Here is a 27,618-nt window from a genome sequence, read left to right as displayed (position 1 = left end):
AAGTATAAAGGCTTTGTCACAGACGGGAGCCAGGGTCACAGGCAGTGGGCCAGGTGGACGTGCAGGCCCGCTGGTCTGGTGGGGGCTGGTCTGGTGGGGCCGTCTGTGCCTGGAACCCCCTGCCGGGTGCCAAGAGGTGAGGTAGCTGTGGCCGGAGCCGGGCGAGGGCTGGGGGCGCGGGCTCACATCAGGGCGCAGCACTGGCACGTCTTCTGCTTGGGGCCCCTTGCCTCTTCGCCCTCGGCCGGGGCGGCCGGCTCAGGCTGCCGGGCGGGTGCATAGGTGGGCGCGGGGTGGGCACTGGGGTTGGCTCTGGGCCTCCCCCGCTGGAGCAGAGGCTGCCTCTCGGTGGGCTGCTGTGGGGCTGGGCTGGCTCTCAGGAGGGGCATGGTGTCCCCCGGGGGCCCCTGGCTCTCCGCAGGGGTTCGGAGCTGCCCGGCTTCCTCCTCCAGGGTTGCTCCTTGCTTCTCCAGGGGCCGCGGTCCCTCCCCTGGCCCTGGCTCCTGCTTGACCCCAAGGGTGGCCCCGGCCTCGCTCACCTCCCCCTGGGACTCGGTCCTTTCCCCAGACTCCCTCTGCCCTCCTGAGCTCAGCTCTTCCTCAGACCCCTGGGTCTTCTGTGCCCCTGAGGCTTCCTCACCTTCTTCCCTCTCTGCCTCCCGTGCTTCCTCACCTCCTCTTCTCTGCACCTGTGAGACTTCCTCTCCTTCCCTCTCTGCCCCTGGCACTTCCTCACCTCCTTTTCCCTCCACTCCCAGAGCTTCCTCCTCCTCTTTCTGTGCTGCTTGCTTTTCTTCCCTTCTTTCCTTCTCTGTCCCCAAAGGCCCCCCGACTTCTTTTCTCTCCACTCTGGACGGGTCCTCAGCTCTTTCCTCTGCCTCTGGCTTCTCCTGGCCCCTGTCCTCCTCGGCCCTCAAGGGTCCTTCACCATCTTTTATCTCAGTGCCCAAAGGCTCCTCAGCCTCTCCCTCTCCCTCACCTCCTCCTCCCTCTGGCTGCTGTAGCCCCTCACTTGCATTCACAGCTGTGTCCCTCCCTGTCCCTGGCTTTGCCTCACTTTCCTCACCTCCCGCCCCCGGGGATTCCTCTGCTCGCCTCCTCCCCCCCTCCCAGGCTTCCTGGCCTCCTCCCTCTGTCACCACGGGCCCCTCCAGCCCCTCCATCAGCAGCTCCTCCCAGTCCTCGCTGAGAGTCGCTCTTTCCACCCAGATGAAGGACCCCTCCTCTCCTCCAGAGCCCCCCTGCCCCTCGCCCTCGGGGCTGCCCCGGGGAGCACCTTCTCCCTCCTGGGAAGCATCTCCCTGCAGTCGCGGCCGGAGCCCTGGCGAGCTGGTCAATATGGCCTCTGGGCCCACCTCCCCGCCGGCCTGCGACTCGGTGCCCCCCAGCCCCTCCCAGACCACCTCCGCCACACCCCTGTCCTCCTTCACCCAGGCTGGGAGCTCGGTGCTGCCAGCCCCCTGCCTGTCCCCAATGGCTTCCAGCACCACCTCCTCCACCCTAGCCTCCAGCTCCAGGCCCGAGGTCCCCGTGGCACAGTCCTCCGGGGCCCGCAGGCCCTCCCACACCACCTCCACCACGCCCGCTCCTTTGGCCTCCACCACACCCTGCTCTGCCGCCGCCGCCCCCAGGCTCCACTCCTGCTCCCTGCCAGGGCTGGGTCCAGGGCAGGGGCCGTTGGCTTCTGGGGAGGTCCCCACGGCCCCAGGAACCTGCCTCTGTGGTGGCAGAACCCCCGCAGCCTCCTCCTGGGGCTCAGAGGGGACCTCTGGGGATGCGCCCACCAGTCCAGTGGGCAGGGAAGCTCTCTTGTCCGGCTCAGACTGGCCTGGGCGTAGGTCAGGAGAGGAGAGGAAAGGGCAGGTCAGGGCAAGGAAGGACCAAGTGACCCTCCTCCTCATCCCTTGGGGCTCCAACACCCACCTGCAAGACCCGCCTCCATGGTGGGTTGGGAGACAGGACGGTGACTCTGCAGGGAGGACAGAGACCAGGTCAGGTGGGCCCTGTCCCCTCCTCCAGCCTCCCTGCGGGCCAGTGCCCCTCCCCTCAGCCTCCCGAGCCTGTGTGTCTCCCACTGCTGCAGGTCACACACGACAGGTGCTTCGACAAGGCTGTGCTCACAGAGATGATCCCTGTGTTAGGGGCCTCCTCTGCCAGCTACTGGGTCAGGGCACACAACGATGACGCTCAAGACTATTGTTATTGGACTCATTTCAGTGAAGGAAGGAGGTGAAAAACAGGCATAAGCTGGGCGCGGGGGGCACACGCCTGTCATCCCAGCGGCTCGGGAGGCTGAGACAGGAGGATCGCGAGTTCAAAGCCAACCTCAGCAAAAGCAAGGCGCTACTCAACTCAGTGAGACCCTGTCTCTAAATAAAACACAAAATAGGGCTGTGGAGGTGGCTCAGGGGTCGAGTGGCCCTGTGTTCAATCCCTGGCACCGGAACAACAACAACAACATAAAAACAAGAACAAAGAAACATAAACATAAAGAAATAGATCATGCCAGGCAGTGAGAAGGGTTATGGAGAGGCACAAAGTCAGGAAGAGGAGCTAGGGAGTGGCTGGGAGGCGAGAAGGGGCCTCCTGTAGGTATTAAATGCAGAGGGCCTCCCGATAGAGGTGACAGAACAGAGACCCAAAGGGTGTGATGAAGCAGTCGGGAGTCAAGAGGTGGGGAAAGGCATTCCAGGCAGAGGAAATAGCAAGTACAAAGGTCCTGAGGCCACCATGAGCTAGGCAAGTTAGAGGAATAGAAGAGAGGGTCATTGTGGCTGGAATGAAACAAAGGATTAAGAGGAGAAAGATGGGCTCAGGCAGGGCAGCAGGCAACAGCTCTGCAGGCGACCTAGGCCCGGCTCCAAGGATGGCCTCAGTCTCTGACTCCATCTTCCTCTTTCCAGCCGTCAGGCCTTTGTCAGGACTGTCCTTTCCACTCTTTGCAAATTCAACCTAGATGTCACTTCTCCTTTTAACTTACTGATGCTTTTGAGACCCCCGGGGCCTCACCCATGCCAGGCAAGCCTTCTGTGGCTGGGCTCCACCCCCAGTTCCCCAGGTCGGCCTCCCCTGGGTGACCCTCCACACTCAGGCTGCCCCCTCACAGCTCCGTACCTGTCTCCTCCCCTAGACCGTGAGCTCCCCGAGGCCCAGACCAAACCTTGCCCATCTCCAGCCAGGAACGGCCGGCCGACCCCAACCCCAACAAGAGCTTCCCCCCAACCCAGCACCCAGCAAGCTCCTGGGGCTAAGGGAAGACAGGAGGGGTGGCACTGTGGAAGACCCAGCCCTCTGCGGACGGGTGTGAACCTTGCTGAATCTTTTGGACTTCAAGGAAAACCTAGAGAGCCAGAGTATTGTTATTTTTTTCCTGAACCAGGGATGTAACAAAGGGCACTGGACATCCAGGCACTGCTCTGCTATTGCGTCACACCCCCAACCCTTTTTATTTCATTTTTAGACAATCATTATATCTCTGGTGACCCTTTCTGACTTCCAAGGCCGGATCCCAGGGACATCTGCCCACATTTTCTGCTGACATTCCTCAACAGGACCATACTAACAACCCAAATCCAAAACTTCCCTGTGCCTGCTACCAGTGCTATGATCTCCTGGACGCTCCCAGGGGTGCTTCCACGGTGTGCTGTTGCTATTCCCACGTTAGAGATGGGGAAACTGAGGCAGGGAAACCTACTTGCCGACCCCCTCCAAGCAAAGAAGTAGCAAGAGGTGGGTTCAATGTATGGCGCTGAAGGGCTCTTGGAGAAGGCCACACCCCCTCCCCTCCCCACCACTTCTTAGTTCCTCACCTGTCTGCGCCAGGTGAGCCTACCCAAGGGTTTGTGCTGGGCACCTGTGGACGCACTTTGCAACAGCTGCAGCTCACTCTGGAGTCTGAGGGAGAGAAGCAGGCTGCTGGGTGCTGGGTCCTCAACTCAATTTGCCCCCTTCCCCAGTGATCCAGAGGTCTGGCTGGGCACGGGGGCGGGGGGGGGGGGAGGGTGGCGGACACTCACGTGAACAAGCTGTCTTCTAGGTTTCTGATGCGAGCCTGAGCCTGGCCTTCCGGCGACTGGGGGTCCTTGGAGCCGGGGTCCTCGGGCTGCTGTGGCCCTTCAGCGGCCCCATCCATTAGCCAACGCTCCCGGAGAGATTTCCTCTGGGCATGGAAGGGAACCCTGGGCTGGACATACAGACTACCCTACCCCAGGTGGGTCTCCTCCTGACCTCACCTCAGTAGATTCCTTACTGCCCCACAATCATCCAGAGGGGACACACATTGGGCTGGGATACGTTGATCTCCAACACCTCCAGATGGAATAAACACCCTACTGCCAGCCAGCGATGGCTTTCCCAGGCTGGGACACACACCCCTCTGTCCCCGCAACCCGCCCAGAATGGGCAGAGACCTCGGGGGCCCCCACAACTCCTCCAAAACAAGACAGAGGCTCCCAGAGGTGAAACCAACGTCCTTCCTTACGGCCCCTCCCTACCCCTAAGCTGCCCTATGGCTCCCCTGGTGTCCCCCAAACTAGGACAAAGACCTCCTGGGTTCCCATGCTCTTCCCAGAGTGGGACTGCTGTCCCCATGACCACCCCGCCCCATCCCCTCTCGGGCTGGGAAAGACGCCCCCCAAGCTGCGACCGACGCCTCCCTATTGCCCACCCCCCCAAATTGGGCAGAGGTTCCTGTCGCCCCGCAAACCGACCCGCGCAGACACCTCCGCCTCATCCCCCAGGCCCGGCCAGCGCCCCAACCTTGAGCCGCTCCACGCGGAGTTTCTCCTCCTCCAGTTCCCGGCGCGCCGCGCGGATCTGCTCCTGCAGCCGCCGCTTTTCCTGCGCACAGAGGACCCGGAGCTGCCCGCCGCCCGGGCGGGGCCCGCGGAGCCTCCGCCCCCTCCGCCCTCCTCCCCGGGGGCTCCCCCGGCTCCGGGGCTCCCGGCCCCACGGGGCGGCCCAGCGCGGTGGGCACCCGGCGGGGAGGGGGCTGCGGAGGCGCTGACTCAGCAGCCGGCCGAGGGGCGGGGGGAGGGCGGGGCGGGGGCGGGGCCGGCCGCGCCCGGGATGCTGCGGAAGCCTCGCCGCGCCCAATGGGGGTCGGTGGATGGGGGGGCCCGGGGGCGGGGCCTTGGGGTGGGCGTCCCAGGCGGTTGAGAGCCTTGCGGTCGGCTATCGGGTCCATAGGGATGGGAGGGGTCCAAATACTGGATCCAAGGGAGGGTGCTACTGACATGGGGTCCGAAATGGGGGCGTCCGTCAGAGACACTGGGCTGGAGAGGTGGGGTCCAGAGAGATGGGGGTGGGTACGTGGGGAGGATAGGGAGATGGGTGGCAGAGTCAGGGATCAAAGCTATAGGAGCGCAGAGGTGGGGATCAGAGATGGGGTGCAAAGGTGGGGTCAGAGGATGGGGGTACAGAGGGGCGGTCAGACATGGTACAGAGGTGGGGATGCAGAGGGGGCTACATAAAGTTGGGGCTCTAGGAGATGGGGTTCAAAGAGGGAGGAGAGAGAAATGGAGTGGAAGGATGAGAGACCCAGATAGGATCAGTGTGATGGAGGTCCCTGAGAGATGGAGGTCCATAAGGAGAGGCTCCTCCGAGACCGGGTGCAAGAGATGGGGCTGTCCGGGAAGCCCGACTCAGGGAGGAGGCTCCGATGAGGCAGGTTCTGGGAGTGCCGGGCCCACAGCCCCGCCATCCTGGGGTGGCATTGACTAGACAAAGGAGCCGGGGAGGGGAGGGGGCTGAGGGCTTAGAGCCCTGGGCAGGGCCGGAGCTTAGGACTCTGCTCCCCTCTTCACAGTGACAGACTTGCTCCCGGGGTTGGGGGAGACCAAGAAGCCTGGGGTTGGGGGGCGTTCCCCAGGGCGCAGGACCAAGCGCTCTGGGAGGGTGTCACTTACCGCAATGACCTCCAGCCGCTGCCGATAGAGGGAGCTCTCGGCCATGGGCCTGTGGGGAGAGGGCAGGGACTGCGGATGGGGCTTTCAGGGCCCCCAATTCCTCAGCGAGCAGACCTCTGACACTCCCCTCTTGGCCAAGAACTTGGCGTAGCCGATAGGAGAGCCCAGGATTTGCCTCTATTTCCCCTTTGCACCTGGGAGAAGCCAGGGCAGAGGACAAGGGAGAGTCTTGTGAGGGGATACAAACAGAGACCAGGCAGGTCTCCTAGTCCGAGATTGCCTCCCTTGGCCTCAGTAACCTGATCTGTAAAATGGGTGTGAATAGCTGAACCGCCTCTCCTTCTCGTGTATCCATACAGGGAAAAGCATAAGGACGTAGTGCTCCAAAAAATAGTACATTGTTTATTATTCATCATAATTTAAATAATACCCATGAGCGATTCTATTGATGACTAATCATGATAACTATTCCAAGTCTGTCCTACCAGAAATCCTCAAATCCTGCCACACCTTCTGTGGACCTCTCCTCCTATCCAGGATCCCTTACCTGCTGGGAGGTGAGGAAATCTGGGGAGAGAAATGGCCATCCCACCGTTGCCATGGTAACTCCTGAGCTGCCTCCTCCTCCTGCCAACCCCCTCCTGGGACAAGGGTCCCTGGGTCACGCTCCCTAGTACTGGACTCTGAGCTTCAAGGAGCGGGACTTGTGGTTTAAGGTTTAACTCGAGCCTCCCCATCACCGTCCTGCTCAGAGCACCTGCCGCCCTGCTTCCCAGCCTCCTCCCTGGTTTTCCCTGGACGCTGGAAGCTGACCAGTGCTCAACGCCATTAGGAACCTGTCATTGTCACTTTGGCCCTTCATCGTCATGGACGTGTGCTGAGTGCTGACTCTCTTGCGACACTGGCCGCACTTCCATATCTAGAAAGTGACATCGAGCTGTCTGTTGTTGTCCCCACTAGCCAGGGCTGGGTGCAGAGAAATCCTCAGAGGTTTATTAATTTGGATGCTAACCTTACTAGGGACCATTATAGCCTCACCTTCAAGCTCCAGCTGGGACTTCCCAGACCTCTACTGGCCACACCATGAAAGCATAATGGCACTTGCTATATATAGTGTCCTAAGTGCCCTGTGGGGCTTCCGCTGGGCTCCCACAGCCACCTCCGCCCGCCTCTCCTGCCCCGACCAGGATTCTCTGGCTCTAGTCCACCAGCGGGCTGACATTCCAACCACGAACAGAAGGAGCTCGTCCCCGTGCCAGGCGCTGTCTTAATGCCTCGCACACAGCACCCTCTTTAAGCCTCCCAGTGCTCCCTGGAGGTGATAGTACCATTGTCCCCATACTACACAGATGGGGAACCTGAGGCTCTGAGAAGTGGCAGAAACACTTGTTCAAGGTCACGGAGTCAGGAGAACTGGAGGCACTCACGCCCCAAACACCGGACCCTGGGCGTGGGGTCCAGGAACCTTCCATTTGGCACCCAGGAGGCTGGAGGTAAGCCTGGGATCCTGATTTCCACTGGGGACCGTCGTCATGTTTGCAGGGCATCCCTAAGGAAGCCCAGACTCCCTGCTTATAGGTTTGTCCCTGGGGGAGGGCTGAAGTCCCTTCTCTGCCGTCCTCTCCCCAAGATGTAATCTCCCTCCTCGCCTCTCTCTCGCTGGGGGGGGATTGGGTTCCCGTTGCCAGGCAACCAGGTTTGTAGTTGGTGAATAATGTAGTGGAAGACCCAGAAGGGTGAGGAACCGAATTGGGGACCCCACTGGGGGAGCCCCCTTTCTAGAACTCTTCACAAACCCTAGAACCCCTCTACTCTCTAAATTACAAGGCCTTCCCATCTCACATATTGAAATACTCCCCCCACACCCTTTGGTTCTGTTTATCTCTAACTATGAGATGAGATCCCTGTGGTGGCCCTAGCCTGCCTGTTGCCACCAGGAGTAGTTAGTTGGTGGCCATTTCATGAAGCAGGTCATCTTTTCGATTTTGTCATTGTCTCTCCGAGCTGGGGAGCTCTTCATTTCTCCTGTCGGATGTCAGGCACTCTGGCCATTTGATGGGGGATGATTCCAGGGGCCAAGTGTGGAGGCAGGGGACCCCAGCATTCCCCGCCCCCCCGAACCCGAACCCGGCAGTAGCCCCACCCCCAGGCTGGACTTTGGGCTCTTGGTCTGCCAGCAGAAAATCCCTGGAGAAGAAGGTGTCGGGGAGTTCACAGCCCCCACCATAGTCTCCGGGGCAGGGGCCACTGAGGAGCCCATGCAGCTGGCCCCTGCCCTGTCCACTCTCTTGGGTTTCCTTAGGAAAGTCCAGATGGGGCTCTGGGCTCCCAGGCAAGGCCAGCATCCCCCCGAAGCCCCTTCCAAGCCCGGCCCTCGGCCCTCCAGCCCCAGTGACCCCAGACACTTACATGGGTGTGGCTGGAGACCAGGCCTGGCTCTGCAGGGCCATCTTGCCCAGAAGCCCACTTCCCAGTCTCTGAGTTCGAGACCCACTACCCGCTTGCCTGAAGGTGCCCTGGAGGCCGGGACTGGGCTGGTGGGAGGGGGGCTGCAGGGCGGCACCCGGAGAGCTGGTCCAGCTGGTTTGGGCCGAGGCTGGAGGTGCACGGAGGGGGGCTGGGGGCTGGCGGCCGTTCTGGGAGGCACTATCAGCTATCTGGATAAATTATTTACCAGCCGCTGGCCTTCTTGCTGCACCGGGCTGCCTCCGGCAAATGCTCTCACATGTGCGGTCAAGCAGGTGGGCGAGATGGCAGTTGCTGACCTCCACCCTCCAGGGCATTCCCCGTCCTTTGGTCCTCTGTCAGGGCACGTGAATGTCATTCATGGCATGCACACTAAGAAGCCGCAGGACTCCCTTCAAGACCTGGCTCCACCGGGGGAGGAAGGGACCTCTGCTCCAGCCAGGGAATTCTGGAGGCCAGAGGCTCAGCACCAGGGGACCCAGGAGGCTGGAGCAAGCCTGGGTAACTGTGGACATCTTGCCTCAGGTTTCTAGGCCTCGGTTTACCCATCTGTGATATGGGAGATCCAGTCCAGGTGGCCTCCAGAGCCCCAGATACTCCTTAGGTAAAGTTACAGGAGCGAGTGGTGACCAGCAAGGTCTGGAGAACTTCCTACCCAAACCTTGAGGGTCCCCTATTTTGTACCATTGCATTCTTAAAGGGCCAGCACCCTCTCTCTCAGCTGAGTGCACATTTCATGAAGCCCTGCTCCTGTGGAAGTAATTTCCAGGATGGGGCAGGGGCCCCTCTGCTCTCCTGCGGCCCTCAGTGCTTCCCCGATCCCAGCCCCGGTCAGACTTTAGGATTCTGACCTTAACCCTGATAAGAAGCTCTTGCCTGATGTGGGCCCCACACATTAGAGGACATTCCACTAGGGACTCGTCCCATGGAGCAAAGAGCACAGAGCAAACAAATGTGCTTTCTAAATCTTGATCTTCCTCTACTGGACCCTACTTAGGGGGCCCAGGGTCAGCTGTGAGCAGAGGGGTGTGGAAGAGCTTGGGTACGAGATAAAGTGTCCCTAGAGCACGCACCCGGCTCCCTGCTTCTGGAGAGATGGGGGTTGGGAAAGAGGGGGGCTGGTTGAAGGCTGAGATCTCCTGTGTCCCACATTCTAGTACAAAGCTCTGGAACTCCTGGGCTTAACGTGATTATCCTGCCTCAGCCTCCCAAGTAGCCAGGACAACAGGCACGTGCCACTGCCACTTGGTCGGGCTGACTTCATTAATTATTTTTGTTTGTTTTTTTGAGACAGGGTCTCCCTGTGTTGCCTTCGCCTGAGTCTCCCAAGTAGCTGAGATAACAGGTTGCTCACCACCCCAAGTGGCTAAATTATTTTTTAGTCATGGTAAATCATACATGACAACACTTACCATTAGGGGCCTTTAGCACATTCATGATGGTATGCAACCATTGCTTCTACCTGATTCCAGAACCTTCTCATCATCCCAAAAGGAAACCTCATCTCCCCTCCCTCCAGCCTTGACAACCACCCATTGGCTTTATCTCTATGGATTGGTCTGTTCTGGACATTTTGTGTGAATGGAGTTGTACACTCTGTGGCTTTTTTTTTTTTTTTTTTGGTGGGGGTAACCAGGGATTGAACTCAGGGGCACTCGCCCACTGAGCCACATTCCCAGCCCTATTTTGTATTTTATTTAGAGACAGGGTCTCACTGAGTTAGCACCTCACTTTTGTTGAGGCTGGCTTCAAACTCGAAATCCTCCTGCCTCAGCCTCCCAAGCTGCTGGGCTGACAGGCATGCGCCACAGTGCCCGGCTAAATACTGATTTTTTAAACAACTCATGTACCAGACGGCATTCCAGGTGTGGAAGAGTTGGGTATGGAGGTGAGTAGAACAAACAGAAAATTCTGTAATGCTGCTCACTTCCTGGTGTGGGGAGGGAGACAGAAAACTCACAGATATACAAAGAAATAAAGATGATGGGTGACACCTGTAGTTGAGGGGGAGGAGGAGGTGTTCTGTTGTTGTTTTGTTTGGTCTTGGTTTTCCTGGTGCTGGGGATGAACTCAAAGGCCTTATGCTGAGTTACAGCCCGGCCTCAAGGGTGGGTTCTTGAGAAAAAATGGGGATGGGGTTAAAAAGGGGCTGCTGTTGCAGGTTGGGCAATCGGGGACCCCTTCTCTGAAGAGGTGACATTTGAGCTGAATAGCAGGAGTCAGTCATGGGATGAATCATTCCCTGCGGAGGGAAAGAATGCCCAGACTCTACGGTGGGAATTCCAATGGAGAGGTTGGAGGGAAGCATGAGGGCTGGGATGACGTGACCCAAGGGACGGCACAAGATGAGATCTGAGAAGAGGACAGGGCTTTCTGGCCCACCGTAGGGAAATTGGGTTTTTATTCTGTTTGGCGGGAGCATTTGGAGGGAGAGGTGACGGCTGGGACAAGGGTGAGAGAAGTGGATGAATTCAGAATATATCTGGAGGCAGAGCCACAGGGGTTCGCTGAGATTGGAGGGGAAAGAGAGAAATCGGGGCTGCCTCCTAGAGTGTGGCATGAACAGGTGCAGTTGTGACTCTTGGTGGGGCAGAGCAGGGTGGGGGGATCTAGAATTCAGTCTTGGAAGTGTTTGGGGAAATCCATCAGACTGACGCTGTTGGACGTGAGTCCAAAGCCCAGGGGAAACCCAGGGCTGGGCACATAAATTTGGGAGCCACCAGCACAGAGATGGTGCTTAAAGCATGAGACTGGAATTTTTCAGGGTCTGTGTCGTAGCAGGAAGAGATCATGTATTCAAAAACAGTAACCGATGAGAACTTAATGAAGCAACTGTTTACAAAGGTCACCCGTGGAGGCCCAGTAGATTGTGTACCCTCTTGACCCCCAAGGAGAGCCATGTAGAGCTGCTACTGGGATGTCCCCAAAGAGGCTTGGAGGGAGAGGACATGGAATTAAAATCCTGGGCTTGCTCTTCTTTCGCCCTTCTGCTGAAGCCAGAGGGAAAGAAACTTGTCGGCACATGTGGATCTGAAGCCTGAGAAGGGTTGCCTGTCAGGCAGGAGGAAGCAGGAGAGGCTGGTGACCCTTAGGATGAAGGACGGCGGGGGACAGAGCCAGCAACCAGGTCTTCAACAGAGGTCATAGGGCTGCAGGCCCAGAGCCGCTTAGCATGGCCAGAGGAGGGGTCATGAGGTGACAGGCGAAGAGGGCACCATGGAGACAATTTCTTTTGGAAACAGATTTTTTCCTTTTCTTTTTCATATTTCCTTTTTAGTTTTAGGTGGACACAATATCTTTATTGGACATTGATGTGGTGCTGAGGATGGAACCCAGTGCCTCGTGCATGCTAGGCGAGGGCTCTCTACCACTGAGCCACAACCCCAGCCCCTGGAAACATAAAGCTTGAACCTTCAACAATCTCCCAACTGAGTTAGGCACAGTCGTCCCGTCCCCATTTTACAGATAGGAAAACTGAGCATTGGAGAAGGTTCACACCTTGCTCAGGTTATGGGAGGGAGAGAAGCCAGGTTGGCTGACTCTAATTAGGCCAGCAGGGTCAGACGGTCAGAGGGAGGAGGTTGGGATCAAGGAGAGGGAAGAGGAAAAGGGTGGAAAAGAGGAAGCGTAGGCAGGAAGGGGTGATAAAATAGTTGGATTATTGGGGGTTTCTGAGGCCAGAAAGCCCCCCCCCCGTTTTCTTTAGGTAAGTGTCTTTCTTCTGGATCATCCTGGAATAGTGTGTTGCGGGTGGGGTGGGGGATAGGGTTCTGTTGAAAGCCTTCTTCGATCAGCGGGAAGAATGGAAAATGTCCCTGCAGGTGGGTGGCACACGCGCGGAGTCTGTGATCCTGCCCTAGAATGACAGAATTTGCTCCAAAGGGAGCTGCTCCCTGGCGCTAGACTGAACGCCGCCAGAGCCCAAGGTGACCGTCTTTCAACCGCCACAGCTCGCGGCTCCCTGGGCGCGCTCTCCTTATTTTCTGAGTGTAGGAGTGCTCTTGGCGCCTACGCCGCGCGGACTCTCCAGGGCGGGAAAGGGAAGCCGCTGCTGGGCTTGGTGAGGGCAGCAGCGCACCATTCCGAACCTTGCTGAGGCCAGGAGCTGGGAGGGAGCCGGCGGACCCCGCGCGCCTTTAGGCGGATCCTGGCGCCCCCTCGGGCCAGAGCTGCGCGCCGCAAGGGTGGAAAGTAAGGGGCTGGCCCAGAGGCCAGGGGCGTCTCTGGCCGCCGGCAGACACCTTCTGGACAAGGATGACCATCAGGGGGACACCCCCACAAGAAGACTCCTGTTTTAGAGGCCTAACCCGGCTTTCTGCCAGGGACATTGAACGAAAAAGGTGCCAACGTGCGGGCAGCGAGAGAACCCGGCCCACAGAGCGACTCCCCTGGGTAACGGCGGGGTCCAGGTAACGCTTTTTAGAGGAGTTCTGTGCCCTAAGCTGACCCCAGAGGACCAGGGCAAGAAATCCAGTTCTCCGGCAAGGCGCCCCCGCCCCGAGGGCGGGGCCGGGGCGGAGCTGGAGTCCTTCAGGCAGGTGCCGGGGGCGGTGCCCAGCCCTGCCCCCAGGGGCCGTTCTCGGAGGCCAGAGGCGGGTCCGCAAAGCTGCGGGCGCGGGCGACGCCTTAGAACCACGGGCGGAGACTGCGGCCACAGGTGCCTCATAGGGCACGGTATCCTGGCTCTGGGCATCAAAACCCAGAGTCTGGGAACTTAGGCTCCCAAGCTGCACCTAACCCTGGACACCGAGGTCCCCGGGAGGGAGAGCAGAGCCCTGGGGTCGTCTGAAGAGCAAAGCCACGAGCCCCCCGGGCCAGACAGCGAAGCCCCGGAGCCTGCTGAAGAGCAGGACACTGAGGTCTTCAGGCTGGGCGGCGAGGATCTTCTTCCCTCATCAGCGCAGGACGTTGGGGCTCCAGAGCAAGAGAGCGAAGTTCTGCAACCATCAGCCGAGCGGGTCGCAGAGCGCCCCGGGCGGTCCGCAGCTGCAGGCTCTGTGAGTCCAGGGCCAGGTAGCGCCGACCCTGGGCTGCCTGCAGTGCAGAGCGCGGAGGTCGCAGGGCAGTATTCAGCTCCTGGCCCTGAGACCTCCTCCTCCTCCGGGTCAGGCCCGGAAGTCCCCCAGTTGCGATTTCCACTGAGTCCTGAGGCACCCCAACGGCTCGCCGCGGAGCTGCTCATGGAGACGCCAATCGAGCGCGAAATCCGCCGCAGCTGCGAACGCGAGGAGAGCCTGCGACGGAGCCGGGGCCTGAGCTCCAGCCGCGCAGGCCAGGAACTGGTCGAGCTGCGCGTGCGGCCGGTGCTCAGTCGGCCAGGTCCCGGCCCCGCGCTCCCGCGCGCCTTGGGGCGCGCGCGGGCGGGCGCAAAGATGCAACGAGACATCGAGCGGGAGGCTCACCGGCAGGCGGCGCTGGCTCGCCCCGCGGCCCCCGAGCCGAGCGCCCGTTCGCCCTCGCAGCCGCTGGGAGAGCTCAAGCGCTTCTTTGAGGCCGCCGCGGAGAACAGCTCCTCGGCGGCCGCGGAGGGCAGCGCGGGCTCACAGCGGCTGCCGGAGCCTGGAGGCCCGCAGCGCTCGGCCGTGCAGGGCCGGTGCCCAGTGCTGGCCCGCGCCCCGCTGCCGATCGCACCGTCACTGCTGGAGCAAGAGGTGCGCGAAGTGCGCGAGCGCGAGCGGGAGTGGCAGCGCCAGAGGCGCAGCGTCTACGGTACCACTGAGTTCAAGGAACCCGCGCCGAGCCTCACGGGTAAGCCGCGACGCGTGGGATCCCACAGCTCCAGCGGCTCCCAACAATCGCCCACTCCTGTGACCCTTTCTCTGGCCCTCCGATTCTCGGGGTTCCGCCTTTCAGGCTCCCAGATTCCTGGGACCCTTCTCAAGTCTCCGTCCCCTGGCCACTCCTCTGGGCTGTCGACTCCCTGTGCTCCACCCCCACCGGGAACGACTCCCAGATCCACACGACTTTGGTTTTGGCGGTGGGGGCTCGTTTCAGGAAACCCTGACTGCCCTCTAGGGCTCTTGGATCCGCCCTCTGTGTTTTCGGGTTCCTGCGTCCACTCTGGGTTCGCCTTCCTCAAGTTTCTGGATCCCTAGAACTGGGTGGAGGCCTCCCAGGGGAGGAGGGGGGGTGAACACCTGTATGTGTTTAAGGGGTGCGGCCGGCCTCCTTCGTCCTGGCCGCCTCCAGCTGGTGAAAGGAGGGGCCAAGCAGGCTGAGCGTCCCTTCCCCCGCAGCGAGCAGGGGCGATGGAAAGTTGGCAGTGATCTGGCCCCCCCGCAGGAAGGCTTCGGAGAACGGCCTGGAGCAGGTGGGAACCCCCTTCCCCAAGTGCTTGTCGCACCTCCCACCACTGCCTGTGGCGCTCGGACTCTGGGAGGGAAAAAGAGCATCCCCGCCCCGTCCCCTCCCCCTGGGACACTACTCTGGCCAAGACCTGATATCCTAGCCCAGCCCAGGCGGGGGTGGGGTGGGTGGGTTAAAGGGAGGAGGTGGTCTTGGCGCTCCAACTGCCCCACCCCACGCCTGGATGCGGTGCATGGGTCCCCTAAGGGTGGCCTTCGTGTGTCCCTCTCTTCTCAGGAGGAGCGCAAACCTTGAAGTTTGAATAGGCTGGGACCCCTGGCTTGAAGTAACATACTGGTGGGAGGACCGGGTTAGCGACGCCCAGCAGGACTTCCCTGCCCACCCTCCCGACCCGCCCCCCCTTCAGCAGAAGGCCTTAAGAGGGGTCAGCCCTCTGTACTGGTGAACCTGAAATCAACCACCCATTCTGTTTTCAGAATTTGTGAAACTGACCAGTCCCTTCTGTAAAATGGTTTAGTCTCCACTAGGAAACTGACCACCATCCACAAACAGTGACTGTTCAACCCCTCTTAGTCTAACTGAACTAACCTTCTAACCTTTCGATTGTTAGACGGCCGGGGTCACCTTCCCCCCCCCTCCCCCCCGCAATAAAGCCCCGTTTTTCCTGGGCTGTGCAAGCTGGTTTCTTTTCAGTTCTCTTCGTCTGGGGTGGGGCGGGAGCGGTCGGAGAGAGGCCAGAGAAAGCCGCAGGAGGCGTCGGCCGGAATGCCGGAATGCGGAATGCACACTTATCTCCCTGCTGCCCGGCCACTTGGCTGCCCAGCTGTCCGCCTCCCAGCCTCCCTGCCTCCCAGCCTCTCCGTCTCCCTGGGCCAAACCCACCCGGCCGGGGTCCTACTGCCCCCTGGCGGCGCAGGCTGAAAATGTGGCACTCTGACTAGCTCACGGGGGACGGTTATAGACTTCAACTTTTATTGGTGACTTCGGCGGCGTGCTGTGATCTGGGCGCCAGCTAGACAGAGGAGATGGTATGAGGCTGTTCCTGTTCTAAGGATGTAAACGGTAACTGGAAAAAAAAAGTAGCGATGAGGGTCCAAGCTCTTCCTTGACTTTCAGCAGTTCCTGGTAATCATCCTTCAGTCCTTAGGAGGAGTGGTCCCAGGAGTTAAAAACAGGTTCTGAGTGTTTCCACTTCCCATCTTGGCAGCCCTGGGTCTCTGATGAATGAGCAAGTCAGTGAGTGGGGTCAGAATTGCTGTTTTAGGAAAGCAACCGGAAGCCAGACGCAGTGGCCCACTCCCATCGGCCCAGTTACTCCAGAGGCTCAGGAGGGAGGATCACTTGAGTCCAGGAGTTCAAGACCAGCCCAGGCAAGAGAGGGAGACCCAGTCTCAAACAAAGTGATAAACAAAAGCAACTGGAACCCAGTAATTTAAAAAGAAATCTAGGGACTGAGAGTGCAGTTCAGTGGTAGAGCATTTACCTAGCATGTGGGATGCCTTGGATTTGAGCCCCAGCATCACATTAAAAAAAAAAAAATCTATTGAACTTTTAAGAATTGTGACTATTTAGAAAAGCTCTTAAAAGAGTGCAGAAGGGAGAAGAGTGGCAACAATACCTGTTTGCAATAAGGCCTGTGGCTGTCCATTTGCAAGCCCTGGTTAATTTCTTTCCCCTAGTGCAGTTCAGGAGTGTTAGTGAACTCCCCAAGATGTCTGCACCACTGTATCTATGCAGTTAATATTTTTTTTTGGCCATAGTTTTATAGCTTCTCAGAAGTGTGCTGAGGGCTCGGGATATAGCTCAGTTGATAGAGTGCTTGCCTCACATGCACAAGGCCCTGGGTTCAAGCCCCAGCACCACAAAGGAAAAAAGAGAGAGAGAGAGAGAGAGAGAGAGAGAGAGAGAGAGATGTGCTGAGATCAGGGAAGGTGAGGCTTGGGAATATTTTAGAATTGATTTAAACTCTTGGATCTGCCCAACTCTATCCCATGCATAGGGACAGCAAATATCTAGTAAAATATGGATAAATAAAATGGTTGAGCCAGGCCCAGTGGCACAACCTAGAATTCCGGGTACTCAGGAAATTGAGGCAGGAGGATCTCAAGTTCAAGGTCAACTAGACCCTGTCTCAATGTGAAAAAAAAAAAAAAAGGCTGGGCTGTAGTTCAGTGGTAGAAAGCCCCTGGGTTCAATCCTCAGTACAAGCCCATACACACACACACACACACACACTCATACACGTGCATGTGCACACACATGTGGCAGGGCTGGGGATGGATAGATGGAAAAGGTTTACAGGCATTGGCACCCAAGAGTAGTCCAGGAAAGGCTGGCCTCTAGTGCCCATCATGCACCCACTGACTACATGCTTGACCACAACTCTGGGAAATGTGGAGAGGAAGGCAGCAGAGACCCAGGGCTGCCAAGATGGGAAATGGAAACACTCAGAACCTGTTTTCAACTTCTGGGACCACTCCTCCCAAGAACTGAGCATGGAAAGAGTGGACAGGACTGCTTATGTGTAAACTGAAAGTTCTGTAACTTACTGCACATTAAATCCAACTGAGGCCTATGCCTAGTTAATAGGAATGGGTGGGGCTTGTTGATGTCAGGGCTTTTGTTTGTTTTCTTCAGTGTTGGCGATGGAACCCAGGGCCTTGCACATACAGGCAAGTGTTCTATCACAGAGTTACACACTCCCAAGGATGACGTCAGTTTTTTGCTTTTTCTGGTGTTGGGGATTGAACTCAGGGTACTCTACCACTGAACTACAATCCCAACACTTCTTTCATTTCTAAGTTTTTTAAAAATTTGAGATGGTGTCTTGCTAAATTGCCCAGCCTGGGGGCTGGGGATATGGCTCAAGTAGTAGCGCGCTCGCCTGGCATGCGTGAGGCACTGGTTTGATCCTCAGCACCACATAAAAATAAAATAAAGATACTGTGTCCACCTAAAGCTAAAAAATAAATATTAAAAAAATCGCCCAGTCTGGCAATTGTGATCCTCCTGCCTCAGCCTATTGAATCTCTAGGATTACAGGCATGTGTAACTGCAGCCAGGTGACATCAGAAATTCTTAAAGCTCTCAATATTATTTCTAGGTGCAACTCTGTTTGAGAACTATAATGCAGATATAGATCAGTAGTTCTCAAAGTGTGGCGTCTGGTCCAGCTGGATCATTGATGCTTAAATGATGTGTTAGAAATGCACATTCCATTCACTCAGTGATCAAGTGCTTACCTAGCATGTGCAGGGCTCTGGGTTCCATCCCCAGCACCAGAAAACTAAAAAAGAATGCACATCCTTGGGTCCCAGCCAGACGTAGTGATGAAACATTCCACACGGCTTTGATGCATGCTAAACTTTGAGGATCATGAGTGTAGACAGTTCCTGAGCAACAGGACCCAGAAAATCAAGCTTGTTTCCTTCCTCTCCCAGTACTGCTGCCACCCAGCAGAAACCTTTAGTTTGTAAGTATATTGTGAATTTGGCTTGGAGATGGTCTACAGCTGATCGTGGCTTGTCTGCATTGAGATGTGCTGTGTTAAATACACATCAGATTTCAAAGACTTAGCACCCACACCCAGAAGGAAACATTAATTTTCCTACATGGATTACATGTCGAGATGCTATTTTTTAAAGGTTTTTAAAATAGCTTCATTTATTTATTTTTAATATGGTGCTGAGGATCGAACCCAGTGCCTCACACATGCTAGGCGTGCGCTCTACCCCTGAGCCACAACCCCAGCCCAAGAGATGCTATTTTTGATACATTTGGTTAAATAAAAATATCACTAACATGAATCTGACCTCTTGTTTTTATTTTCGTGGTGCTGGGACTGGAACCTGGGTCCTCATGCAATGTGAGGATGCCCTTGTTATTTTTAAAATGTGTCTCTGAGAAAACTTAAAATGACACATGTGGCTCACTTTATATTTTTTTATTGGGCCGGGATAGTCTATAAAAAATCTTACAACTGCACGAAAACTCAAGAGGAGCTAACTCAAATCAGTATCGGGGAGCTTTAGAACCCCCTCGAAGTCCTTCAGACCTAGACTGTGGACTAAAAAAATCCTTGATGGAGCCAGAAATGGTCTCTAGAAGAGCAAGGGTCTTGGTGTCCAATCCCGACTCAGTTTACCTCTCATGTCCGTTTTCCTCATTTGTAAATGAGGGTTGATGATCATACCATGTGCCAAGAATTATTAGGAAAACCAGGGCTTTGCTCAAAAGCACAAAATCCGGGTCTCCACTCTGAAAATGCTGAGGGATCCAAAAGCTGTCCCCAGGGGAGCAGCTGCGATCGGAGGAACGCGACTGAGTCCAGGCTCCGCCACTCGCTTGCACTGGACAGGTGAGTTTCACTTTTCGCAGCCCAGGATCTTTTTTCCAGTCCAAGGATGGGGTGGGGCTTAGAGATTCCACGCTGGGATTCCCTGAGACTGTCACACTCCGTGAGCGCCCCAGAGACTCCGCGAATAACAGTCAGCTGCCAGGTTCCTAGAACCAAAATCTGGCGGAGAAAAAGTCTGTCAGGGCCCTTCGGAAACAGAGCGCCAGCCCTTTTCCTAGGGTACGTCGGGAAATGTAGTCTTTTACTCCAGAACAAAACCTTTTCCGGGTCAAAACGGGTGGGTGGGCGTGGCCCTATGGCTCTTCCTCCAGTGGGCGTTGAATTTCCCGACTCCCGAAACTTGCGGTTTTCTGGGTTCCGGTTGTTGACAGGCACCACTACTTCCCGGTTTGCTTCACGTGCACCTCTGCGCATGCGCCAAATTCTCCCCTTGCCTACCGGTCGACTAGAGTTTTATTTCCAAAAACTACGTTTCCCAGAAGGCGGCGCTAGTGGGCGGGGTTACCCGCCCCAAGGGGAGGGGCGCGGCGCTCGGAGCGGACGCTAAGCCTGTGACCTCTTTCTTTCTTTTATTTAACACAAAACTGGTGTGTCTGCACTCCCGGCTCCGCGGCCGGCCGGACCGGGCTGGACTTAGTGCAGACTGGCCAGCTCGGCCTGGCCCCTTGGAAGGCGAGGCCAGGCTGCGCTAGGAGAACGAGTGAGCCCCTCCCCTGGCCCCTCTCTGGGAGTTTGGAACTGTCAAGCTCCAGCCCCCACCTTCTTCCCCAGGTTCAAGGCCCCTGCGCAGTCCACGCCGGAGGCCCGACAGCGCTGGGGGGCCGGGCCGGGCCTGCCTGACCCATGAGAATCTGCACTAGCAGGTCGGTGGCCAGCATGTGCGATGGCTCCTCGAAGCCGATGGTCAGCAGCTGTTGGTAGTCCCCAGGAGGCTGCGGGCACAAAATCCTAGGGGGCAGGGGGCAGACAGGCCTGGACGTGAGCGCCCCCTGCCCCTTGGGAGCACTTTTCGCTTTGTTTCAGCTGCGGGTGTATGGGGGGGGGGGTGGGAATCCTGACGGAAGTTGTTTCCTTGTTGATGAGAAACTTAGAGCAGTGGTTCCCCTGGGGTGACCGCCAGTCACTCTTCTTGCTGTATGTCCTTGGGCAGGTAACTTAACCTCTCTGAACACCTGTTTTCTTCCTTGTAAATGGGGCCACTACTTTAGATCTCAGTGGGCTGTTACACGAGTCTGCATAAAGCACTTTTGGGGACACAATAAAATGTTATCGGTTTACCAAGGGAAGTAAAGTGTCGAGGCTTCCCTAGATGATGGGATCCTGTCTCTCCCCCCCCCCCCCCAATTCCACCTTGCCACTGCCCTGGCTCCTACCATGAATAAAGGTCATCTTCAGCTGGCCCTAGGGGCACCCATCGACCGATGGACCACAGCTTCTGGATCTGGGGACACGAGTTGGCTGGATTCTGGCCTGTGTCCTCCCATGTATCTCGATAGCATAGGAAGTAGCTGGGAGGGGAGAGACAGCAGCAGTTAAGTGTGATGATTTCCCAGCTTTTCTGTGGAGGGCTTTAATTTTGAGGATGAGATTGAAATTTATCAAAGTTGCCCTGAAATTCTCAGGGATGTGGCTCTCTTTAAAATTCTACTTTTATTTTGATGGGAGGATGGGGCTAAAAAAAAGTGGGGGGGGGGGTGCTGGGGGTGCAGCTCAGGGGTAGAACCTAGCGTGTGCTGGGCCCTGGATTCCATCCCCAGTGTGGGGTGGGGAGGTCTTTCAAAGCTACTTGGTTTTCTGGGTTTTCACTCTTTGGTACTGGCTCAAAGGCCCAATATGGCATTCAGCATAGGAAGAGGAGGACTTTGATTAAGGGACTCACTAATCCACATGGGGATCTTGTCCTCGGTTGCTGGGCTCTGGGGTGGTTTCCAGGTTCCAGCGCATTTTCTTATAGAGGTACCGGGGGAAGCGGCTGGCGGTGTAGGCGGCTGGGGTACAGTATCTGAAGATGGACACTTCGTGGGAAGGGCTGATGGAGAACCTTCCACAGAAGAAGCAGGAGATGCTGGCAGGACACGGGAAGGCACATGAGGCTGGACCCTGACTCCACCACTGTCCCCATCCCTTGTCTCCTCTTTTACCTCAGGGGGTCAGTCTCCTCCAGGTCCAAGAACCCAAAGGAGGCATACATGAGGACCAGCTGTTCCAGGCGTAGAGTCAGCTGTTGGGAGATCTCCAACAGCTGCACGGAGGGGGGATGGGCATAATGAGAGGGCCCGCCAGAAGCAACCCCTTCACCCCCAGGCCTGTGTGGGGCCTCCAGAAGAAAGGGGCACAGGGACTGGGAAAACGGCCCCACACACCCCCTTTCGAACCAGCTCCTGCAGGGCTCCATGGATGGGGGGCATGCTCCTCGCTGCAGCCTCCAGGTATAAGAAGTAAGGCTCACACATCTTTAAGAAGGTGGGCATGGCCTTTGCCAGCTGTTCCTTCTGCACTCGGTCCCTGCTAAAGGGAGAAGGGGGCCTTTAGGACCCCTCACACCCTGCCCCCAGTTTGCCATCCTATTCACTCCCCACCTGTATCCCTGGCCTCCACCCTTGTTATTCCCCCCCCCCCCAGGGCCAGGCCTTTCTCAGGGCATCTTTGATTTGGAGCACTTGCTAAATGCTGACACCTGAGTCCCACAACTGACTTTTGCTCAAAACTCCCTGTAGGATGAAGCTCAGAGATTTAGGGTTTCAACAAGACTCCCAGGGGATTCCAGTGGGCAATGACACAATCAGAGTCCCTTTTCCCCTGGTCTGGGAATCACATTGTCCTCTAGGGTCTCAAACTGGTAGCCCAGGGGCCAAATCTGCCTCAGTTGGGTTTTGTTTAGCTGCCCCGGGGTTCATTTAAAATTAGGGAGAAAAAGTTCCAGGGACTTGGCAACCTCTGGGCAGTCTTTAACAGTCGCCAGCCCCAGTCCTACGGTCCTCTTCACTCTCAGAAATGTATGCCTGATCAACCAGCTTCACTGACTTTCTCCATCTGGCTCCTGATGCTTTTGAGTTTGTGACTCTGGTGGGGGCTGCCTACCCTGTCTTTGATTTGGAGCATCTACCATCTCCCATCTCCCTAAGCCTGGGGACCTAGGACCCCATCCAAGATCACCTGTAGAGCAAGTAGCTTTGGAAGTCATCTGCCTTCTTAAGCAGGTAGCGGAGCTGTTCCGTGATGGGGCTGAACATAGCGTCCAGGGGTAGGCGAGCTGGGGTCGGCCCCCGGTCAGGGGCTGGAGGCTCGGGGGAAGGCATGGAGGCAGGGACCTCCAGCAACTGCCCCTGGGCATCCTCTGGCTCCAGCTCGGTTGGGTCCTCAGGCCTGCCGGGCGGCGTTGACCACGAGGGATCTCTGCAGGGCTGCGTCCCGGGTTCCAAGTTGTCCAAGGGCGGCGTTTCTCCAGGGCCCAGGGGGAGCGGCCCCACGAACCACTGCTCCGACGCCATCAGGGGCCGGGGGCGGGGTCCGCACTCTTTAAGTCTCCGCAGCTCACGTTGGCCGCGGGCTCAATCCCGCCCCAGGAGCCCAGGAAGCCTGGGACTTGCCTGGACCGGGAGCGCGGCCGCCTCCAACTCGGCCCTGCCTCGACCTCTCGGCCGGCTCCGCGCCGGGCCGGCGGAGTTCGCCTCGTTTGAATTTCAACACGCGGGAGAGGCGCGCTGCTCCGCCCGCTCAGCGCTGCGCACCCGCGGGGCCCCCGCGCATCCGCGCGCTCCCGGCACCTGGCACTGGGGAGGAGGGACCCGCCGAGGGCGGAGACCCAGGCCCCGCTGGGGCGGCTACATCCTGGGGGTGTGGCCAAGGATCAGCACCTTTTTCTCTCCCAGCTGGTTTCCTAGGGAGGAGGGGTCTCTAACGCGTGTCCCAACGCAGAGAGGGATGCTCAGGCTCCACCCCTGTGACTCCCTGGCTTTTATTTTTAAACGAATGGAGTTGAGAAACAGCACATGAACTTAGTGGTAGTGACAACTACTACATCACAAGTCCCTACTAACAATAAAAAAATCTTTGCTTGGAAGATTTTCCCTATTCCATCACCTCATCTGATGGCCGGTGGCTTCTGTTCATACCCTGTTCCCAGCACAGATCTCTGCCCCTAACACTTGTAGACTGGATTCTTTACCGCATGCAAAGGCCGGCAGTATAAAACATTAGCTACGAAGCCACGTACATCAATTACATTTCAAGGTTCTAGGTAAAGAAGGCAACAGGTAGTTGGGTGAGGTGGTGCACGCCTGTAATCCCAGTGACTGGGAAGGCTGAAGCAGGAGGATTGCAAGTTCAAAGCCAGCTTGGGCAATTTAAATGAGACCCTGCCTCAAAAATAAATAAATAAATAAATCAAAAATAAAAAAAAGGGCAGGGGATGTAGCTCGGTGGTAAAGCACCCCTGGACTCAATCCCAAGTACAGCACCCCCACTAAAAAAAAGTCAACAGGTGTCAGATCTCCCCCATGTGACCATGAGCATCTTTTGCTGTGCTGAGCTAGATGGCTCACCTATAAAGTGGGTTTTTATGAGCTCTCTGCCTCATGGGACTGCTGAGGGGACAGTCAAGAAAATGCTCATAAAACATGGAGTTAACAGTTAGTCACTCTACAAATATTTGAGCACCTACTGTGTATGCCGGGAGGTTCTGAGAATGGGGAAATGACAGAAGATAAAGCAAATATTCCCATTCTCCTACAGCGATTACTCCTCCTCCCTTCTTTCTGCAGTGCTAAGGAATCAAACCCAGAGTCCAGTGTGCTAGGTGAACATAGCTATCCCTGAGCAATGACTAGAGCACGGTCCAGACAGCCAGATCACTACTTTTTCTCCTCCTCAAACTGCTTAAGTGCACCTAGGAGGCTCTTCAACACCCCTCCCCCACTCCATTCATAAAATGGACTCTTTTTTTTCCCCCTTTTCTTTTTTTAAAATTTTATTTAAAAAACCTTCGGTGCAATATTAAAAAGCAATACAGCCAGCTGGAGCAATGATTGACAGAAGGGAGAGGAGAGAAGACCCAGGGACCCACCCCAGATGCTCCCCAGGGGCTGGAGGCCAGGGGCAGCAGGCTGGGAGCAGGCATGGGTGGTGGGGGAGGAAGGAAAGACCACCCACCAAAATGAACAGGCAGAACAAAACATTTATATAAGAAACATCTGGCTGAACTGAATCTTGGGGAGATGGGAGGCCCCCCTATTTTTTTTCAAAAATGTCCTGGGTTGAGGGGAGGGTTGGCCTTTTGGGGTGAATGAGCAGGCCCAGTCCCCCCATACTCTACTACTGTAGAGCAGGGCATGTGTTGGGGGGCAGGTGTGTCTGAGACAAAGGGGAGAGAGAGCAGAGAAGGGCACACCCCTCACTGGAGTCTGTTATGAGGGCTGAGGGTGTCCCCATCCAATCCAGCTCATGGACTCTGGGGGTCTTGGGCAAGATGGGGGTTGGAGTGGGTGGGGGTAGGGCAAGGCTGGGTGCTCAGCCCAAAAAGCCATCCGGGTCATCATCCTCAAAGTGGCCTTGCTGAAGCACCTTGATATGATGCTCATAGATTTTCAGGGCGGGGCCCAAGCGGATAGACAGACCGGTGAGCACGTCTGTGCGTTGCATAAGCAACAAAGACTTGCCATCGATTTCCTGGGAGGGACAGAGAGAGGGAGGATCAGAGCCTATCCCTGCCACGGTCCTCTGTACATATGTGTATAAAGTCCTGGGCTGGGAACTCACCTGTTCTTGGAAAGCTGTGGCCTGCTCCGGGAAGCCTGCCTCCGTGAAGTACTCCACCACGTCCATCACCGTCCACTCCACGGGGTCAGTCGGCTTCTCCTTGCGTCCGGGACTGCATCAAAACAGAGGGTACCAGTAAACACTGATGCCCCTCTAGTTGTTACATACACCTGGGCACTACCCCCATGTCTCAAGTGCCCCAACTTACGGACAGCCAAAGGGGGTCCCGTCGGCCCCAGGTAGGGCTGGTTTTCCTGGGGGCAAAGGCACAGGGGATGGGGAATCTGGCCCGGTGGCAACAGAGGCTAGGAAAGAAAAAGGACGGGCCTGTGGCATTGTCTTGGGACTGGGGTTGCTCTCTGACCAGTGAACACCCTCCCAGCAGTCCTTACCTGATCCCCCTTCCTTATTCATGGCGGCCATGGAGAACACCTGGCGGCTGCCACTGCCAGGTACAGATCCCCGCACTTCATCCTGGCCCTGATGGGGTCCACAGGGCGTCCACTCCTTGACCCTCTCCTTGGCAGTCTGAGGGCCCCTCTCGCCATTAACCTGGTGGTGCTGGGCACCCGCAGGACGGTCACTCTCGGGCACTTCTGAGCCCTCAGACACATCATCATCATCATCATCTTCTTCATCATCTTCCTCTTCCTCTTCTTTCTCAAGCACTCGCTCTTCTCCACCTCTCTGGGGCCAGGGAGAGAAGCATAGCAGCTGTTCTAATCCTGGACCCAGATCCTGGGATCCCAGGCCGAGTCGTGTACCCAATGCCACCTTTAATAACAATACGGACTAACTTTTACGCAGTCACTCCGTGCCAGGCTTTGTGTTAATAAAGCCTTCACTAGCCAAATCTCACTAAAGTCGCTCAACAACCCCAAGGGGTCGCTACTGTGATCAAGTGGCATTCACATCCGAGGAAACTGAGGCTCGGCAAGATTAAACCACTTGCCAAGGTCACCACGCGCGGAGCCCGCAGGGAACGCGCGCAAAACGCGTAAAACCCCCGGCCACCCGGCGCCCAGTTCCACCCGGGACTCGCGCCCCCTCCACCAACTTCGCCCGCACCTGCCCACCGCGCAGCGTCCCAGCTCCTCCGAGCGCTCACCTTGCTCCGCGACGCGCGGGCGCTGGCGGACGGCGGTGCCCGTCCGGGCCTGTCCCCGCGGGGCAATGCAAGTGCTCCGAGGCGAGTGCGCTCCAGGCGGCCCCGCGCCGCCGCCTCCTCCTCCAGCAGCCCCTGCACGCGGCCACGGGTCAGGCGGCCGCCGGCACCACCGCTGCCCCCGAGGTAGCGCACGACTTCCCGCAGGCTCACGGGCCGCGCCGGGCCGCCGGCCCGCGCCGCGCCCCCCTCCGGCGGCGGCTGTGGCTGCGGCGGCGGCGGCTGCTGCTGCTGTGGCGGCGCCGGCGGCTGTGGCGGCGGCGGCAGCGGCGGCTCCCGGGCGGCGACGGCGGGCGGGGGGGCGCGGCGCGGGCCGGCCGGGGGCGCCACTGCCGGGGGAGCGGCCGGCGCGGGCGGCGGCGCGGCCAGGGGCGCGGCCCGCTGCGCGCGGGGGCCCGGCTGCGCGGGGCCGGGCGAGGGGGGCGCTGTGGCGGCGGCGGCCGCGCGGGGCGCCCGGGCCGGGGCGGCGGCAGCGACGGGCGCGGGCGGTGGCGGCGGGGCGGGTGTGGGCGGCGGCGCGGCGGCGGCGGCGGCGGCGGGGCCCCCGCGGGGGGCGCGCGGCGGGGCCGGCGGGGTGGCTCCGCGCCGGGGCGGCTGGACGCGCGCCGCGTTGCGGTACGAGATGCTCCCCTTGTAGCTGACCCGGAGCACGGCGCGCTGCTGGATCAGTTTCTCGAGCTCGGCGCGCGTGCGCTCCGGCTCCGGGCCGTGCCGCCGCCGCACCATCCGGCAGATGCGCTCCAGGTCCGGCCGCGCCTTGCGCGAGCGCAGCGAGTCGATGGTGTCCAGAATCCACTCTTGGTAGTGCGGGGAAGCGGCGGACGACGAGGCGGCGGCCGCCGTGGTGGCGGCCGCCGCCGTCTCTGGCGGGGGTAGGGCCGGGGGCCCCGCCATGCCTCCCGCCCGGCCCGGCTGCACCGTGCGCGCTGCCTCCCTCCCAGCGCGGCGCCCCCCTCCCCGGCTCTCCTCCCTCCGCCGCTGCCCGCCTCCTCCGCCTCCCCCCCCGGGGGGCGCAGCGCCTCGGCGGAGCGGCGGCGGCGCTGCTGTTTCTTTGCAAAAAAAAAAAAAAAAAAAAAGAGCGAGGGAGCGAGAGAGAAAAAACAGTGAGAGAAAGAAAAGAGAAAAAAATATGCACACACTCACTCACTCACACGCACGCACACACAGACCCGCTTCTGCTGGGCGCGCGCGGGGCCGGGGATGCGAGGAGGGAGGAGGGGAGCGCGGCGCGGCCGGCCCCTCCCCGCCGCCGCCGCCGCCGCACGCGCGCCCTGCGCCCGGGACACTCCGGCCCCCCTTCCTTCCCTCCCTCCCTCCTCCCCGCCGCCCGCCTTCCTCCCTCCCACCCCCACGCGCCCGCTTTTAAGGTGGAGCCCGGGCCCCCCGCCCGCCCCCTTTACCCTGCGCTCTCGTTCACTCCGGCTCGCTCCGGCCCCCCCTTACAACTCCCGCGCGCTTTTTAAGGAGGCGCCGCGGAGTTGGCGCCGGGGCGGGGGCGGGGGAAAGCGGCGGGCGGGGGAGGGGGAGGGGAGCGCCGGGGGGAGGGGAGAGGGGGCGGGCAGGGCGGGCGGGCGGCGCTCGGCCGCCCTCCAGCCATTGGGCGCGGGACCCAGCCGTCCCCGGCGCCCAGCCCCCCTCTCCACGCCTCCCCGGCGCGCTCC

The 27,618-nt window shown here is 58.5% G+C and overlaps 4 protein-coding genes across 8 annotated transcripts; 1 reads left to right on the top strand and 3 right to left on the bottom strand.

Moving 5' to 3' along the window:
• Positions 1 to 90: 90 nt before the first annotated feature.
• Positions 91 to 8,446, bottom strand: Palm3 (paralemmin 3). 2 transcript variants are annotated; one of them, XM_046436758.2, is made up of 8 exons: positions 8,316 to 8,446; positions 5,907 to 5,955; positions 4,759 to 4,839; positions 4,017 to 4,159; positions 3,810 to 3,894; positions 1,924 to 1,969; positions 674 to 1,828; positions 91 to 640 (listed from the first exon to the last, which is right to left on the bottom strand). In XM_046436758.2, the coding sequence occupies exons 1-8, from the start codon at positions 8,354 to 8,356 to the stop codon at positions 183 to 185; spliced, it is 2,058 nt and encodes a 685-aa protein (XP_046292714.1). In that variant the 5' UTR covers positions 8,357 to 8,446; the 3' UTR covers positions 91 to 182. The 2 variants fall into 2 exon arrangements, with proteins under 2 accessions (XP_046292714.1, XP_046292713.1); XM_046436757.2 differs by having other exon boundaries at positions 91 to 1,828.
• On the top strand, positions 6,754 to 15,346 carry Misp3 (MISP family member 3). 4 transcript variants are annotated; one of them, XM_058576819.1, is made up of 4 exons: positions 6,754 to 7,399; positions 8,898 to 14,120; positions 14,609 to 14,682; positions 14,955 to 15,346. In XM_058576819.1, exons 2-4 carry the CDS (start codon positions 13,553 to 13,555, stop codon positions 14,970 to 14,972), a joined length of 660 nt encoding a protein of 219 aa, XP_058432802.1. In that variant the 5' UTR covers positions 6,754 to 7,399; positions 8,898 to 13,552; the 3' UTR covers positions 14,973 to 15,346. The 4 variants fall into 4 exon arrangements, 3 of the variants coding, with proteins under 3 accessions (XP_058432802.1, XP_046292720.1, XP_058432801.1); XM_046436764.2 differs by lacking the exon at positions 6,754 to 7,399 and having other exon boundaries at positions 8,503 to 13,369; positions 13,482 to 14,120; XR_006850187.2 differs by lacking the exon at positions 6,754 to 7,399 and having other exon boundaries at positions 8,503 to 14,120; positions 14,525 to 14,682.
• Positions 15,347 to 19,617: 4,271 nt separating this feature from the next.
• On the bottom strand, positions 19,618 to 23,905 carry CUNH19orf67 (chromosome unknown C19orf67 homolog). The gene is made up of 6 exons (XM_046437207.2): positions 22,192 to 23,905; positions 21,399 to 21,543; positions 21,177 to 21,277; positions 20,915 to 21,100; positions 20,409 to 20,543; positions 19,618 to 19,983 (listed from the first exon to the last, which is right to left on the bottom strand). The coding sequence occupies exons 1-6, from the start codon at positions 22,524 to 22,526 to the stop codon at positions 19,809 to 19,811; spliced, it is 1,077 nt and encodes a 358-aa protein (XP_046293163.1). The 5' UTR covers positions 22,527 to 23,905; the 3' UTR covers positions 19,618 to 19,808.
• Positions 23,906 to 23,986: 81 nt separating this feature from the next.
• Samd1 (sterile alpha motif domain containing 1) lies at positions 23,987 to 27,220 on the bottom strand. The gene is made up of 5 exons (XM_046436949.2): positions 25,901 to 27,220; positions 25,185 to 25,479; positions 25,001 to 25,097; positions 24,793 to 24,904; positions 23,987 to 24,702 (listed from the first exon to the last, which is right to left on the bottom strand). The coding sequence occupies exons 1-5, from the start codon at positions 26,849 to 26,851 to the stop codon at positions 24,544 to 24,546; spliced, it is 1,614 nt and encodes a 537-aa protein (XP_046292905.1). The 5' UTR covers positions 26,852 to 27,220; the 3' UTR covers positions 23,987 to 24,543.
• Between the last annotated feature and the right edge of the window lie 398 nt (positions 27,221 to 27,618).

This window comes from Marmota monax, unplaced genomic scaffold, assembly GCF_021218885.2.
Source record: "Marmota monax isolate L192 unplaced genomic scaffold, Marmota_monax_Labrador192_F-V1.1 WCK01_AAM20220418_F8-fsc00021, whole genome shotgun sequence".
In the NCBI taxonomy this organism is placed as follows: Eukaryota; Metazoa; Chordata; class Mammalia; order Rodentia; family Sciuridae; genus Marmota; species Marmota monax.
Note: the sequence above shows the minus strand (reverse complement) of the source record. Positions and strands in the feature narration are given on the sequence as shown.